The 16,509-nt window shown below is 41.1% G+C and overlaps 1 protein-coding gene across 1 annotated transcript in view; it reads left to right on the forward strand.

The window, feature by feature from the left end:
• Window positions 1-15,504, forward strand: part of cdh6 (cadherin 6) — a 79,436-nt gene extending 63,932 nt beyond the window's left edge. The window contains exons 9-12 of the mRNA XM_010740759.3: window positions 1,031-1,152; window positions 5,948-6,065; window positions 6,499-6,750; window positions 11,837-15,504. Coding sequence (XP_010739061.1) covers window positions 1,031-1,152; window positions 5,948-6,065; window positions 6,499-6,750; window positions 11,837-12,384 — 1,040 coding nt within the window. The 3' untranslated portion in view covers window positions 12,385-15,504. The remainder of the gene's footprint in view (window positions 1-1,030; window positions 1,153-5,947; window positions 6,066-6,498; window positions 6,751-11,836) is intronic.
• The last annotated feature ends 1,005 nt before the right edge of the window (window positions 15,505-16,509 follow it).

Here is a 16,509-nt window from a genome sequence, read left to right on the forward strand (position 1 = left end):
AACAGCAGGTATCACTTCTCCCTGTTGAAGTTAGTGGAGAAATCAAGTCATTACACAGAGACGGTGATGCTGAAATATTTAACCTGTCTGTGCTGAAGAGATCGAAGCTCAAAACCCCATTACTGATGATTCATGCACAAATTGAAACCACAGAAATACATAAAATGGACATTAACACACCGCAGTGCTCCACTTCTTACCAAAATGAGGCAAGGAAGAAATCAAACCACAGACATTCTTAAACTCTTTGATTTGATATGGAGTCATTCTGCTCATGGTGCAGCTCCCTGGATATCCTGAACTGAACAAGTCACAAACACAACTTCTTGCTTATTGTTCCTTGTCTACAGCCACATAAAGAAAACATTATAATATAATAATAACTCAAAGCAGAGTGCGCCATCAGTATTTTAAACTCTATATCTACTGATGTGTGGAAACAGAAGAAGTTGTGTGGTTGCTGCTGTTGCTGGGATCACAGAGAGGAACACTGAAACCCAACCTGAAGAAGAGAAATGTATTATTTTGTTAAGCTTTTGTGGAATAAATCATTTATTTTCTGAGTTTCATGTTTCATTAATATCAGATAACCTCAGCTTCCACAAACAGTTTGACTCTGGCACAAGTGTGAAATGGAAGCCTGATTGGTTTCCAGACTCAAACCAAGAAACACAGTGTGAAAATTACAGGACTTTAGAAACCAACTACTTGGACAGAGGCAAAAAAAAACACTGCAATCTTTTTTCTTTTTTTGTCTCTTTCACATTCTCACACTTCACCTCTCGTGTTGGCTGAGAGGTTAAAGACGCAGCATGTGACCACAAGGGAAAGTGGATGACTTAACACTCAAACCTTCTGCCTCATCAGATACTGACAAGGTGCCCTTAAGCAAGGCCACAAGCTGCACAGTGGTAGCTATCAGTAGGAAGGGTTGAAGCTGTACCCAAGCTCTCACAGTGTGAATATGTGGAAGAGTGTCAAAGTGTTCATTTTTCCCCAGCATGAAGTCTTTTCTGTGTTTGCCTTCCAGATAATCCCCGTCAGAGCAGCCATGTGCCCGTCTACATCCGCCTGCTGGACATCAACGACAATGCTCCCACATTCGCCACCGTGTATGAAACCTTTGTCTGTGAGAGGACTAAGGCTGGTCAGGTACTACAGCTTCATCACATCACACTTCTGGAATGTGGAAATACTCTACAGTTTAGATAGAGCGGCAGGAGGAATAAGTGTGAGGTACATGTTCTTTTCGCAGTTGCTCAGAGCCACCATCATCAGGACAGAGCAGCATCAGGTTCAGCGTTCCAGCCAATCATAGTCTAGCATCAGTGTTCAATAGTATTTTATCTTCTGAATCCAGTATCACATCGACATATGGCGTTATTGAACGAAGAGGTGAAGGTTTCAATAGAAACCTGTTACCCTCATAACTCAGGAAATTCAAGGATTTTACCTCAGCATGATCCAAAACACTGTCGGTGTGACTGCGAGTGTGAGTGGTTGTCTCTATCTGTCAGCGCTCTGATAAATTGGCGACAGGTCCAAGATGTACCCTGCTTTTTGCCCAGTGTCAGCTGGGATTGGCTCCAGCCCCCCCGTGACATAGATAATGGATGGACAGATCCACAATACCTCTAGAGACTTCTAGAAAAAAAAAACAGGAATAACAAAAAGTAATGTCATCATATTCCATTTATTTCCTCAGCAATCATCTGAGTAATATTACAGCAGCTGCTGAGCATATGTGGAGAGGCTACTAATTATGACTTCACCTCAGTCAGCAGGGGCTCTGTGCAGAGAAATGACAGACGGAGTACAGAGTGGAGCAGGACAGGACTGCACTGTCAGGGAAAAACTATATTAGGTTTTAAATGAACATCATAATCCCATACAAGAAATACTAACATTGTCTTAAAGACACCGAGAACAGGCAGTAGCTCCATAAGCACTCTCCTGCTCTAGCTGTGGATATTTGGCTGCTGCTGAAAGTATTGATTGAACACATCGATTGTTTTTAACTGTTTTCATTTGAGAGTGTTCCAGCTCCAGAAAGTAGTTAAGTCGAGTCTTCAATCACAGCAACCAGCACCATGTCGAAGGCTGTGTGATACACATCGTTCTCACGTGTGCGCAGTGTTCTTCACATATTGTCTCCTTTCAGTTTGGTGTGGAATGTAGGGGAGCAACATTAAAGGATCATCTTAAGTTAGGAGCTGGGTCATATAGAAGAGGCCTTTATTTCTATCAGTTATAAAAACATTTCATTCACAAAGCTTTATGTCTGAGGGGGAGAACATGACAACCACACTAACAAGGAAGTGTTTCCTTGCTGCTGTCGCTGATGGTTGGTTGTCTGTAAATAATGTAAAGCACAGCGTATTGATATAGACCTGCTGTATATGGAAAGTGTCATGAAATAACTTCTGTTGTCCAACAGTTGAAGAAACATCGGTCAGATAAATGGGATGTAAAAACACCTTCAGGTCAACCAAATATATTCAGAGAAAAGTTATCATCCAAACTTCCTGTTTGAACTTTGACCTGCTTTACTTCCTGTAGTCTCATTCACACAGCTTCACTGTGCATTGCTGGACTATCAGCGACTGTCTGATGTTCTGTATATGAAGGGGCCATATCTCAGACATATTCTCTGTGAGTCTGATGTCATCCTTACTGATAGAAATGATGGATATGTATGAAAATAAGACCTGTGTTGCAGGTCCAGGATTTGTTTGACTGCAAATCAAATTTCTACATTTTTGAATTATTGAAATGTTTCATATTTTATTTATTCACTTACTTGTTCAATTGTACTTGTTAATGTTTTTTTCTCGGTGTGACAATTCAATCACAGTCCACACTGCTAGAAATGCTGAAGCGTTTATTTTGTTGGTATAAAAGCAGAGCTGTCTGCAAACAACAGAATCAGCGTCTAAAATAATACTAATGATAAATAATTGATTGAAAGTGTTAGCTACAAATCTCAACACGTATAAACTGCGTATCCTCAATCATGGCTTCGACTGGAGTGATCCTTGAGGAGATGGACAGACCTCTGCTAGATAAATACTGTATGTTATTATACAATTGTACAGAAATACACACACACACATTGTTGAACTGCTGTCCACTAATGATTTATTATTTCAGTGTATTTCACTGAACTTGAACGACCTCCAGTTCAATTGGAAGCGGCTCCACAGAGTGTCCAGAGCAGGTGGTCCGGCAGTTATTGTGCAGTGATGTGCTTTTATGAATCACTTATGGGACATGGAAAGTGGAAGAGGCTAAAGTGAGCTGATAATCCCCTTTTATGAATAGAAACACAGCATGTGCATGGAATCATCCAGTGCTACACTGACCCTTGAACTTGGTGAGGGGAATATAGGCCAACATGTCTCCTGTCTTTATTTCATCAAAAACAATGTGAACAATCTATTTTTACTGCAGCGCACTGTGACATCAGTCAGGAACACTTTTTCAGCTAGTTAGAAAACGGAGCACTGACTTTTATTTCTTGCCTTTTTGTGGCACGCAGCCAATGAGCCAATGAACCAATTAGCCTCCTAATTGACTGACTTCACTGTCTGCTGCGACACAACTTTGGCTTTGTTAGACTTCTGTAATATTGAATATTTCATCAGTCAAAACTCTGAATTTGAATGCTTTAAACACTACTTAGTGTAATTGTCCTCTGCTGTAAAACCACTTGATATGATTCATCACGTACTGTATAGGATGCAACTAATGTGATTAAAGCGCACAAGCTTTTACATGCACACATACTGTACACACACACACACACACACACACTCCTGCAGCTTTGAAGCTGATTGGCTCTGCTCCTGGAGACCACTCAGTTTCTTCTTTTGTGGTGGCTGACGAGCTAATCTGTCATGGACGCTGACAAGACAGTGTATTGAAAATAAGGTTCCACACACACACACACACACACACACACACACATTTATCATGGAACAATTAATAGAATAAAAACGTCTATATCACACTGATGCAACACACACACCATCATGTTGACATTCTTCAGTGTGGTGGCTCGCTGCCGTTGGTCTCCTCTTGTCCCTGTCATCCTGCTATCCTTTCATCCTTTAATTCCTCTGCCCTTTCATCTGTCCATCAATGTTAATCATCAGCATTTGTTTGCTGGATATCCTCCGCTGCTTCCTTCAGGCTGGATTTGTTAAGTGTATATGTGTGCGTGTGTGTGTGTGTGTGTGTGTGTTATTGCCACAAATATTTGTTTAAGCCTTTAATCGCTCAGCTTGTGTGAAGGTAAAAAAACAAAAACTACGTATAGAGTCAGCAGCTGAAAAATGACACAGCTCCTCAAGCTGCTGCAGTGCACCGATTAAACATGGTGCACGAGAGGGTGAGCTTTACCATCATTATTATTTACCATTATATTATATCATCACATTCTAAAGTCATCAGGGCGGCAGTCTACAACAGTTACCTGTTTACGCATCCAGCAGACACAGAGCAACAGTGTCCACCTGATGAAGCCCAACTATTCAGTCTTGTTTTAGTTCTGTTTTGGTCTCCACCACTTAGGAGAAAAAATATCTTGAAGCTCTTTAGCAGGTTTTTAACTGCTGAATGCTCTACAAAGGGTCTATTGGTGCTGGGCAGTTGGTGTACAGTGGGTCTGTCAGAGCTTTTTAATTTAAACAGTTGATTGCTGAGATGGAAAGAAGATTAGGAGCCAGGAAACCAAAACAATAAGCTGAAAGACTCTAAAATGTTCCATACAGCTGAGAGGAACTGAGTAAGAATTGACACTAGGAGCCCTTTCATATTACACAGTCATTTTACCCATTACAAATATACAAATCTGGTCAGTGAAACAGTGTAAAAATGCACTGTAAATAATGGTGTAAAGAAAATGTAACATTCCTTATTTATTACAGATGTGTTTAGTATGTCTGCATATCTGTTCAGTGAAAAAGAAAACTGCTAAACTATCAAAATATTATCAAAATATCATGTTGGTGTGTTCTTGGTACTGAAAGTCAGGTGTTGTGTTTGCCTCAATATTGATTCCCAAATCTAATGTTATCCTATTTAATCTCATAATTGGAGCTCATATTTCAGCACCCCGAAATCTGCTGAGATTCAGTTTTTGTTGGCTTAAAATCATGCCCCACCCAAAATCCATCTCCAGTCGTCTGAAGCTCTTACCCCCTGTAGATCTGAAAGCTAGCAGCAAAAAGTTTGTTGCATGCTTCTTCACAGAGAGCAGCAGCTGCGCTCAGCTTGAATTCAGTCAGCTACAATAGATCCCAATGGTAACAAGTTTACAGTGTGGGAGAAAAGTACCAAAACACCCAAAGAAGCTTCTCAGAAGAATGGCTGTAGCATAATCCACTTCACCACTGTCTATCTATATGCTCAGTATGATCCCAACACTCATTGTTTTGCTCAAATAAAGCTAAATACACTATTTTCATGTCCCGCTGTCACACTCCTCAAAGCTCCACTGGAAGCAGGGTGTTTTGTCACATTCCAAAACAAACATTTCTGCAAGGTAGAAGAGACATTTACATGGTTATATAATTCTATAATGAATTTTATAATGAATATATAATATGTTGATTAACAGCATTGTCATGTTTATGATGTGCACCAGCAGGGAGTTGGGAAAAGAAAGAATATGTAACCAAAACTTAATATATAGAGAGCATAGAGTAACCCCAGCTGCACTGTCATATTTTATTATCCTTGTATATTTCATGAGTAATGATGTTGACAGAGATATTGACGGCTTATTTAGCACAGACACTAGTGATCCTGATAATACCCAAGCTGTTCTGCTGGCATTGCTACCACACAGACAGCGAGGACAGCAGTGAGTGCTGTCATTGACTGCTCTTAATTCACTTAACTCCATCGGGATGCTCATTTTAATGGTCGTTGGTGTCTCTGTCAGCGGATCCAGACAGTGAGTGCAGTCGATGCCGATGAGCCGTCAGCAGGACACAAGTTTTTCTTCAGCCTGGCCCCTGAGGGAACGCACCGCAGCAACTTCACCATCCGAGACAACGGAGGTAGGCAACAATCGACCGGGCACAGAGCCTGAAACGAATTCTATAAACGATATGGAATAAACATTAAACTAAGCCTTTTATCTAATGTGAACTGCTTCAAAAAGTCAGTCACCCCCACCTCTCGGCCAGTGTCAGCCGGGATCGTCTCCAGCCCAAAACCAGTCTAACATTGGCCACTTCTCACTTTCAAGCCATAGAAATCAGTTCTCTATGTACCCTATCACCTGATTGGGTATATTTGATTGACAGTTTCATTGCCCCAACTTCTATCCTCAGTGAGACATGGATTTCTGCCATGTTGGTGCCACATTTTTAATTTCATCCTGGTAATAAAGTGATTTTTACACCTCACACACACCTCTGCTGCGTGACAAGACACGCCGTGTGCTGCAGCTGCGCTATGCTGACATTTTAACAAGTTTCTCCTGCTCAGATAACACTGCTGGCATCCTGACACGTCGAGCCAGCTATAGCCGCATTCACCAGAGCGTCTACCTGGTTCCCGTGGTGATCACCGACAGCGACTACCCCATGCAGAGCAGCACCGGCACCCTCACCGTGAGGGTGTGCACCTGCGACCGTGAAGGCAACATGGAGCTGTGTAACGCGGAGGCGCTGAGCAGCTCTCCTGGCCTCAGCACCGGAGCTCTCATCGCCATCCTCCTGTGTGCCATCATACTGCTGAGTAAGTCCAAACTGTGACAAAAATCTCTGGAGGATCAGTGATTTCTCTGCTTTTCAAAATAATCTCTTTAGATTTTGGACTTTTGTTTCTCACCTTCTCATGAATATTTTTAAATATATTTGGAAAAAAGGAATCTCTTTTATGAGCTTCAGGTCAAAAAAAAAAGCTTGCATGTATATTTTTAGATTTATGGATCCTGCTATTATGTTTCCAAATGTAATAAGAGAACAGAGTAATATAATGTTTTTTTGTGCAAAATCTATCCAGATACAAACAGAAGAGAAGATTTCAAAGCGGCCATACAGGAGAAATAAAGATGAATAATTAGATGTGAAAACAACAAGATAAAAAACACTCAGCCATGTTCCCTTCCCTCCCTTATGAGTGCTGATAAAGTCCACTAATCCACAGCCCATTTCAACCGTCTGCTGCTTTCTAAAAGTGAAAGTAATGTTTGCTGCATTTTAAAAGGTTTTAGGCCATCATTGAGGGAGCATGCTTTATGTGCAAGATGTCAGTCCAAAAGTGGACAGAAACACTCATTTGAAACTGTACGGCTTAGTGAGAGATGTCACCAAACCATATGTTTGAAGGATTGAAGAAAATACAAGCAGCTGAACCTCAGCTGTATCACACCAGCCGTATATGTTTTATTTAGTCACATAAATTAGGCAAATGAAAGTAACTCTGTAACCCCCTCTGTCCCTCCCCTCTACACAAAGCTGTTCACTGGCTTGTCCACAATGCTACAAAACATACTCAGTGTCCAGCATGCTATTTTTAAATCACAGCAAACAAGGACAAGGCCAAAAGAGCCACTTTTCAAAATATGTAAAGGAACAATACATGATGGATGTATGATCACACTCGTGTCTGCACGGTGCTTCCACTTGTATGCGGCATCGTAAACACAAGCAGCCTTTGTGATTTCCCATTTGCTGTAATAGAAAACAATGTTTCAGAGCCGTGGTCTGCTGCCGCTCATCAGAATCAAAGCTCGTATGGAAATGAATGCATCTCATCTGCCACCACATCCCCTCTTATCCTCTTATTCATGCAGTGGTCACAGTCCAGTGGGCTGCTGGGAAAATCAATACATATTTATGCTCCTGAAAGTGCAGTCATTGCAGACTTTAGTGGACACACACGACGAACACTGGAAGTTCATCATCAGTTCATTTGAATGGTCAGGACCATTTATATTTATATTATTTTACACCAATTTTAGCACATTTTTTTCAGACAGCTAACTTGAACACTAGTGTAGCAGTGTCTGTCGAAGCAGCCACAGCAACTGCACAGTGAAGAACGCTGAAGAGAAGCATGAGAACTGTGAAGAGAGGATGAGGCAGTGAGGCAGCACGTACAAGACGTGACCTATGACCTCTTCATCATACAGTTTGTAATAATGCAGCCATTTCATACAGGAGATGAGCGTTGGACCTTCATAAGAGACAGTTGTCACTCTGTGCATCTTGTTCACTGATTAATCTGAGAATTAATGAGTCACTTGATCAGAGAAGGTCTTTGTTTCCTGTCGCTACACACTCCCTCTCTTTTCAGCTCGTCCATAGTCCATATGAGCTCCCTTCCTCTTTCTGGAGGATTGGCTAACATGGTTAATTAATGCAAACTCTATTTACTAGATCTGTTGCTGTACAACACGTCATTACAGTTAAATTACATACTTACGCTGTATGTGGATTCAGGAGGTAGGCACTGCTGTAATGCAGTGTTCAACCGCCTCTACACTCCCTCATACAGACACACACACACACACACACACACACACACCCTCAGCAGATTTCATGCAAAGTAATAACTCTTTCTTAACCTGGTTAAGTCCACAGTAGCAATGTTCTTGTGCTGTAATCTGATTATTTTAATCAGGCAAATTTCTGCTCAGTGTTGTTATTTATCAGATTCATGCAGGATTCACTTTCATTTATAAAGTAAAAATGAAAAAAGACATGCAGAGATACAGCTTAATCACCACAGTACAATCAGTACAAGTGCTGCAAGATGAGGTAATGAGTATGACATGGTGCAATAAAATATGACAATATTGACAACACACAATGACAAGTATAGGATACTACGATACTACTATACATGGTATGACACAGTACGACACGGTACAGGCAATGCAGTGAAAGGGAAAAGCATACAGCTACTGAACAAGCAGCAGTGTTTGGAGTGACAATGTGTTGATACACTATGACAGCATTCAACATGATACGATACGAAACAGTACAAAAGGCTACGATACAACACAATATGATACCCGGCCTCACGCGACACACTACAATACCATACAGTACTGTAAACATGACAAGTATACGTGTACTCTCCTAATAAGAATCATTGGACACGCTGGTAAAAATGTTTCCATGTTGGATTTCCATGACAGCGTCCTTTGGATAGGTCACTGGTGACATGAAGGTTTCAGTCATCCTCCAGAACCGGGCTTTATGAGCACCAACATAATTCCCAGCGACGGCCCCTGAAATGGAATTTTTGATGTTATGAAATAGATGTGGCTATAATAGCCAGCAGCTCTAAAATGAACTGAGGGCGCAGTACAGTGCAGACAGCGGCTCATATCAGCTACAATAGTTCTTTGAGTGCTCTCAAATGAAATGAACAGCAGAGAGGAGGAAAGATAGCGCGAGTGCAGACAGGTGTGTCACACTCATCTGCAGTTGATCTGATTACGAAGGGTTGGACTCAGACCAAACAATAATAATAATAATACACTGAGGTTTTCATGTTCTGCGATCATCATCATCATCATCATCATCATCATCATCACACCAAACGATGACACATGTAGATGTAGCTTACACACAGGAAGTGCATTCAGACATGTTTTAGTGTCGGGAAGAAAAGCATGTGGAGGAGACACGAATCTCATGGTGGTGAATTATATTTAACATGGAAATCAAAGCGTAGCCTGAAGCTGTAGTATTTTAGTAGCACTGATATGCATATGAATGTATTCATCATCACCTCAACCATCACATCACTGTTTTCTTTTTGTTCTCTGCCTCTCTCATCTCTCTTCCTCCAGACATCTTTGGGTCTCTCTTCACACTCTTCAATAAGTGCCTGCTTTATCCAGATGAATCTTTCTCCTTTTCTATTTCTATATTTACCTTTTACTTTTGCTCTTTGTATCATTCACGTCACAGCTCTCTGTCCTGCTCCTTTGCAGACATTTCATGCAGTGATTTGCAGGGCTACTGTGTATGCATTATCGGTTATTTCAGTTCCCTGACCTTAACTCCGCCTCTGCTCTTTCTTGTTGCCGCTGTGCTCTTACTTGATTTAAATTCAAACTGGCCTGCAAGAGCTTAGCCAATCAAATGTTCTGCATGATTACTTATGGCTTAACCCCTTTCTGAAATCAAAGGCTGCCGTCCTTTTCTGTCTGCCTGTAACCAGCCTGTGCAGCCCTTGTGTTTTCACACTCATTTCAGGATATAAGGCATCTACAAATTGTTTAGAGTTCCATGTGTTGGTCTGAATCAAGGTAAGCTATGGTGCACACCTTCACCCCAATCATTCAGCTCTGCACTAAACGTTTTACTATGAGGTGGACATTTATAAAATCCTTTGGGTTTATTACAAAAAAACAAATGCAGCAGTATCAATCAGACACCCTTCTGATGCACTCATGTGCTGTCAGTGCTCTGTTCTATCTTTTAGCTGCTGTGTTTTCTGCCACACTGCCACAACTAAATGCTGTGCTGTCACATGTTGTAGTATCGTAGGAAACACTCCTTGATGTGCTAAACTTGGTGTTACCTTGTGGGATGTGCTTACACTGAATTCACCAGGTACGGCTGAAACACACCCCAGCTGCAATGCTGCTGGTGGAGATGATCACAGCCGTTCTAGACCAAAAACTCAACCAATCGGACACAGAAATAGCAAAGAGAATCCAGTGAATTTACTAAATAAAACACACTGTATCGCCCTCAGATACAAACAATGTAACTACTTAGCTACTTTCTCATGGTAGAAGCATGTAAACCAAGAAAAACGACCAAATCTGTGCTCACATAATCCATTCAGTGTTGATTAGCTGACTGGACTGGGTCTTGTTGTCACCTTTCCCATCTTTACTAGATTTCATTACTTTAACAAGTCAATTGCTTGGATTTGGCTATGTGGCAACATAAAAAGAAAGTCATACAATCAGACTGGTTATAAATAAATCCCAGTGCTGTGATCTGTCATTACAGCAGCTACTGGCTTAACCCTTGAGAGTTGACCTTCTGGAAGTTCAGAGAACAAAGTGACACGAAGCAGAATTTAGTTCACAATGTTTCTGTCCAGTTTTAATGAAGTACACAAGATCACATGTCAAGACAAGAACAAAGAACTTAGAGAAAGCTTACATGAGAACAAGGACGAAGTCTTCAGACAGCACATGGAAACAAAGAGCTATCATGAGGTGTCTCAGTTGGTCACAAGACAGATGAGATGAGTGGGGGAGAGCACAGGGTCAGATAAAAGATTGTGTTCCAGGCTCAGGGTGTGATGAGAATTGAACGTCCCAGGAATAGAAAAATACTTCACAACAGCCAGGTTAGCCAAACGTATCTGGGAGAGAAAATGAGTGTGAACAACAGAAGTGCTGTAAACATCCATCACAGTTTACAGATCCAGTTGGCCCAACTTTGACTTATCCTATTTACACAGCCCCATCTGTAACACAAACCATGGAAATGTAACAGAATGCCTGGATTACAAATCCTGGTAACAGAAGTTAAAAAGTTTCACGTTATGTAAGCGTCCCATGATGCACAAGAGTTATAACCTGACAAAATCAACACTTTCAGGGATAAGACTGATCGTTCTGTAGCCACTCTGAAGTGGTCGTTTAAGGAACTGCAGTTTTGGCACTTCCAGGTTGACTCTTGACCCAGACTGTGGCATGATGTTGTCGTAACCAACAAAAACAAAGCTACAAAAATGAGACCATTGAATTTCCCTTTGGTCCTTATTGGCTGTGGGTTCCGATCACTGCTGTTTGCTCTAAAATGTTCTAATCCCATATCTTTTCTGTCATTGCTTGCAGTGATTGTGGTCCTGTTCACTGCACTGAAACGCCAAAGAAAGCAAGAGCCTCTTATCATCTCCAAGGAAGATGTCCGAGACAACGTGGTGAGCTACAATGATGAGGGCGGAGGCGAGGAGGACACTCAGGCTTTTGACATTGGGGCACTGCGACACCCAGATGCCGCCGCCGCCTTGGAGGAGTCCGCCAAGCAGAGGCGTGACATCATCCCCACTGACACCCTGCTGTACCCTCCACACCGCCGACCTGCTCCCGCCGCTTCTGGCCACGTCATGCCACCAGTCAACATGGTGTCACGGGATAACGGGGACGTACGTGAGTTCATCAATCAGAGAGTGCTAGAGAACGATTGCAACCCAACAGCACCACCATACGACTCACTGGCCACCTATGCCTATGAGGGCGCAGGCTCAGTGGCCGAGTCGCTGAGCTCGCTGGGCTCAGCATCGTCTGAGGCTGAGCAGGACTACCACTACCTGAGTGACTGGGGGCCCAGGTTCCGGAAATTAGCTGACCTGTACGGGGCTGAGGACAGTGACTTCTCCTAACAGAAACACCACAAACACACACTCACTTCCATGTCAAAGACAGGTTCAGGACAGATTTTGACCAACCAGGGCCAGAGACTGCAACGTCTGACAAACTCAATATTAGAGATTGTGAACGTTGTTGACGCCCTTTAAGAAAATATTACAACTTTCAAAAATACAGCCAACACACTCCACATGATGAACCAACAGATGTGCTGGTAGATGTTATTTCCATTTAATAGCATATTTAAGAATGCCACCTGATTCAGGACCTGCCTTCACTGCACGTGGATCCAAAAATGCATACCAAGTCATTTTCTAAAGTCCTAAATATCTGATTTTGGGAATTGGAACTAATGGATGTAGAAATGTAAATTAACCAGCACAACGGTGGAGTCCAACAAACTTCAGTTCCACCAGTGTGAACCTCTTCAAAGACTCATTTCAGGCCTGAATGGAGTTTTGAATCAAAATTGGACTGTATTTTGTATTAAGAATTGGACTTTTAATATGTTCGGGCTTTGCTTTAATCTCTCCTTGGTTACCAAATAACCATTTTTGCAGAGTGTATATTGTGGCTTTAAACTGAATGGAGGAAAGTCTTGGGAACCAGGTCAGTCAACAAAACATCAGAGTTGGAGTTATTGAGGAGTGGACCACACACACTTACCTCTGTGGATATGAAGTGATGAGTGTGTGGAAGAAGAGTTTTTTGTTTTGTTTAGTTTTTTTGACTAAGTGCCCTTCTGCTGCCCTTCGAGCTGAACTGCCTGTAGGTTGGCTGAGACTGGAGGGGGTTAATGACTCACATATGATTGCTTTTTGTCTTTTTGCCGTGTTGTACAAATGGACCATTACAGAGGAGCTGTTGTGAAGGACCCTCGCTTGAAAATCGCCTTTTTCGGGGACACAGAGTAAAAAGAGGATATGTCCTGTGACAAAATGCACTGATTTCTTTATGTTTGTGCAGATTTTTAGATTCCTTTTGGATTATTTTTTTTTGGGCTGCACACAAAAAGAAGATCCGTGTTCATGGCATCATTTCAAGACTTTTAGCTCTTGATTAAGTGTATATTGTGTCAGAAATGTGGTTGAACTGAGTTATATTGGAATTTTACTGGAGTCTTTTTACAATAACAAAATACAACTTCAGATATCATACAAACATTTGTTGAACAATCTTGAATAAAATATGTTCATTGAGAATATGCTTCATATTTACATGAGGGACATGGGACACGTAGAGCTGTCACTTTTCATTCAGAACTTTAGACTACTGATTGAGTGAGAATGAACTTACCAAACTCAAAATTGCCAATGTGTTGGTCAAATATTAATGCTGCACTGAACAATATTTTTATTAGAATAACAATGGATCCAATGGCTAACCATTATGTAATGTGGAAGATATTGATTGTAGTGACAAACCTGAGAATTATCACCAACTCTGCAGTTCTTCTCAGTTCTACAAGTGTTTTAGTGTCCTTCAGCTTATTGTTTCGGTTTTCTGGCTGGCAATCTTGCTGTTCTGATTGAGTCCCGCAGCTCTCATCAAGATTGTTTCCAGCAGCAGGGATCATCTGTTTCCAGCACCAAAGAGCAGACAGACACAGTTAGCAATTAGCTGATGAACATACCAAAGCATTTAGCAGCTAAAGAGGCAAGAGCTGGTGGAGGTCAAAACAGAGTGAATATTACGTGGCTGCAAACAAAACTGCAAATGGATGCTAATGTTGCTCTGTAACTGTTTGCTGACACATTAGCCATAAAAAGAATAACCTGCTAATTCTTGCTGAAAGTTAGACAAGAAGATTGTTACCACTCTTGTGTGTGTCTGCATGGCAAATATGAAGCTGTCCAAAAGTAACAAAATCCACCTACCAGCACTAAAGCTCACTAATTATCACAATGTGTCACGTTTTTGCAACACGAAAACCAAAGTGTAAAAACAGGTCAACAAGTTAGTTTGATTTCTCTTCTATTTCTGTTTCTTAGCTCATGGTTGCCTGGCAACCTCATGTGGACATAAAAATACAGAGGTAACTATCAAGACATGATAAGCAGATAATCATAGCAGCAAACGTAGTAACGTCTCAGTAACGTAGAGAGGCATTTCTGATTAACAGTGTAAATGGGAAAAATTGTGGATAAACGTGAGGCTGTTTGACGCAACTGCCTTACAGTAACATTACATTAACATTACAGCAACTTTACAAGAACAAACCCAAACCAACCGTTAGCTTGTCACTTAAGAGGCACCACAAGAACCAGGACAATTTTGCCTTCAGATTTTGTCTCATTGAAAAAGTGACAGCCCTACTTCAGCCAGCATTGGAGCTTGAATGTTTTCGGTCTTGTGACTGGTCACCTCATTTTCAGCCTAATATTATTTTGTTTTGTTTTCTCTTATGTACTTGCATAGTTTGAGGATGTGATCCTTTTTTGTTTGTTTTTGGTTAGTTTTTTTGCAGAGGTATCCAGGCACTGTCTGCTTTGTCTGAGACAAGAAGAAAACAACAACAGCTTTTCTTATTTACTGCTTATTTTTTTTGGTTTCATTCAGTCAACACTTGTGTCTACTGCAGAGACATGAGGTTTTGTTGTTAAATGTCGTAATAAAGCCAACACTGGAAGACTCTGTTCCATTGTTTCATCAGCATCGTTTTATGTCGCAGTAGTTACTGAAGCAAAAGGTCTAAACCACAGCAGTAAACTTGAGTGCTATGTAAAAAACAAGTGAGGGATGAAACTCTGAAGTCAAAATCATTAGCTGATTCAGACTCTGTGTTTTTCTGATTTGAGATCCGCAGTGTGTATTGTGTGTATTGGCAGTTCCAGTAAAAGCAGCAGTTTGTTCCAGTCAGTTGTGTTTTGTGACCATAGTCTGCTCTGAAGGCTTGAAACTAAAAAATGTCCACATATTTTTCTTTATATTGTAATTCATTCTTTTTGTACCAAATATTTATAGGACACGATGATAATGATATTCTTGGAGGGGGAAAAAAATCAAAATACCGTCCAGCTTCACTGTTTTTTAATGTAATTTTGGAGGTGTGAAACTCGCTGTGGGCAGTACCGTCCGTATATGATGTATTATCAAGTTGTTTAATTTTATCAAAATAAACTTTTACAGTGAAAGTGTTGATTTTATTCATCATATTTGACTAACATTCATGTGTACCCTGCCACAGTCTGGAAACATATATGTCAAAGTTGACCCACTGGTGTTTCGACATATCTGAGTATCACATAAGAGAAAGTTCAAATGTTACAATTGAAAACAAAATGTTCCTTAAAAAGTTGGCAAGAAAAAAAAGTCATGCTGGTGTCAAAGAGTGTGACAGCTGTTGAATGAAGGACCTGTGGTAGATCTCCTTCTTACATGGTGGAGTAGCAGTCTGTTGCTGAAGGAGCTGTTAAGACCATAGACATATATACATAGACGCCGCACTGAGCGCTGAATCGTACGTCGACGTCGCCGCCATATTGGAAATGGCAGGTCTGCCCGTAAACTAATACAAGGAAATGGACTGAACTTCATAAAGCGCCTTTCTACAAAGTTCTTTAAGTTAATGTCTCTTATACACCCATTCACACACACACTAATATATCTGGGAAACAAACAGGCACCAAAAACAACGAATGTAACTTTTACATACGTGGTGGCTGTGGCTCACAGGCAGAGCGGGTCGTCCACTAATCAGGTGATCGGCGGTTCCTGCATGTCGAAGTGTCCTTGGGCAAGAACCCCAAATTGCTCCTGAAGGCTGTGCCATCGGTGTGTGAATGTGTATGAATGGTTAGATCCGCAAACTGATGAGCAGTTGGCACCTTGCATGGTAGCCAATGCCATCAGTGTATGAATGTGTGTGAATGGGGTGAATGAGATATGTAGTGTAGAGCGCTTTGAGTGGTCGGAAGACTAGAAAGTACAGTCCATTTACCATTTAAAGTGATGAGTGTATGTATGTACACGTTAGTGCTCTTTATTCAGAAAACCCTCATGTCACATCCACATTTCAGGATCTGGTTATTATAGACACAGATTAAATGTTAAATATAAATATTTCAATATTTATCATCACAGTAACAGTGTTACACACATTAGTAGCTGTAAACACTCAGCAATAGAAAAATACATAC

The sequence above is a fragment of the Larimichthys crocea genome, chromosome XVIII, assembly GCF_000972845.2.
Source record: "Larimichthys crocea isolate SSNF chromosome XVIII, L_crocea_2.0, whole genome shotgun sequence".
NCBI lineage: Eukaryota > Metazoa > Chordata > Actinopteri > Sciaenidae > Larimichthys > Larimichthys crocea.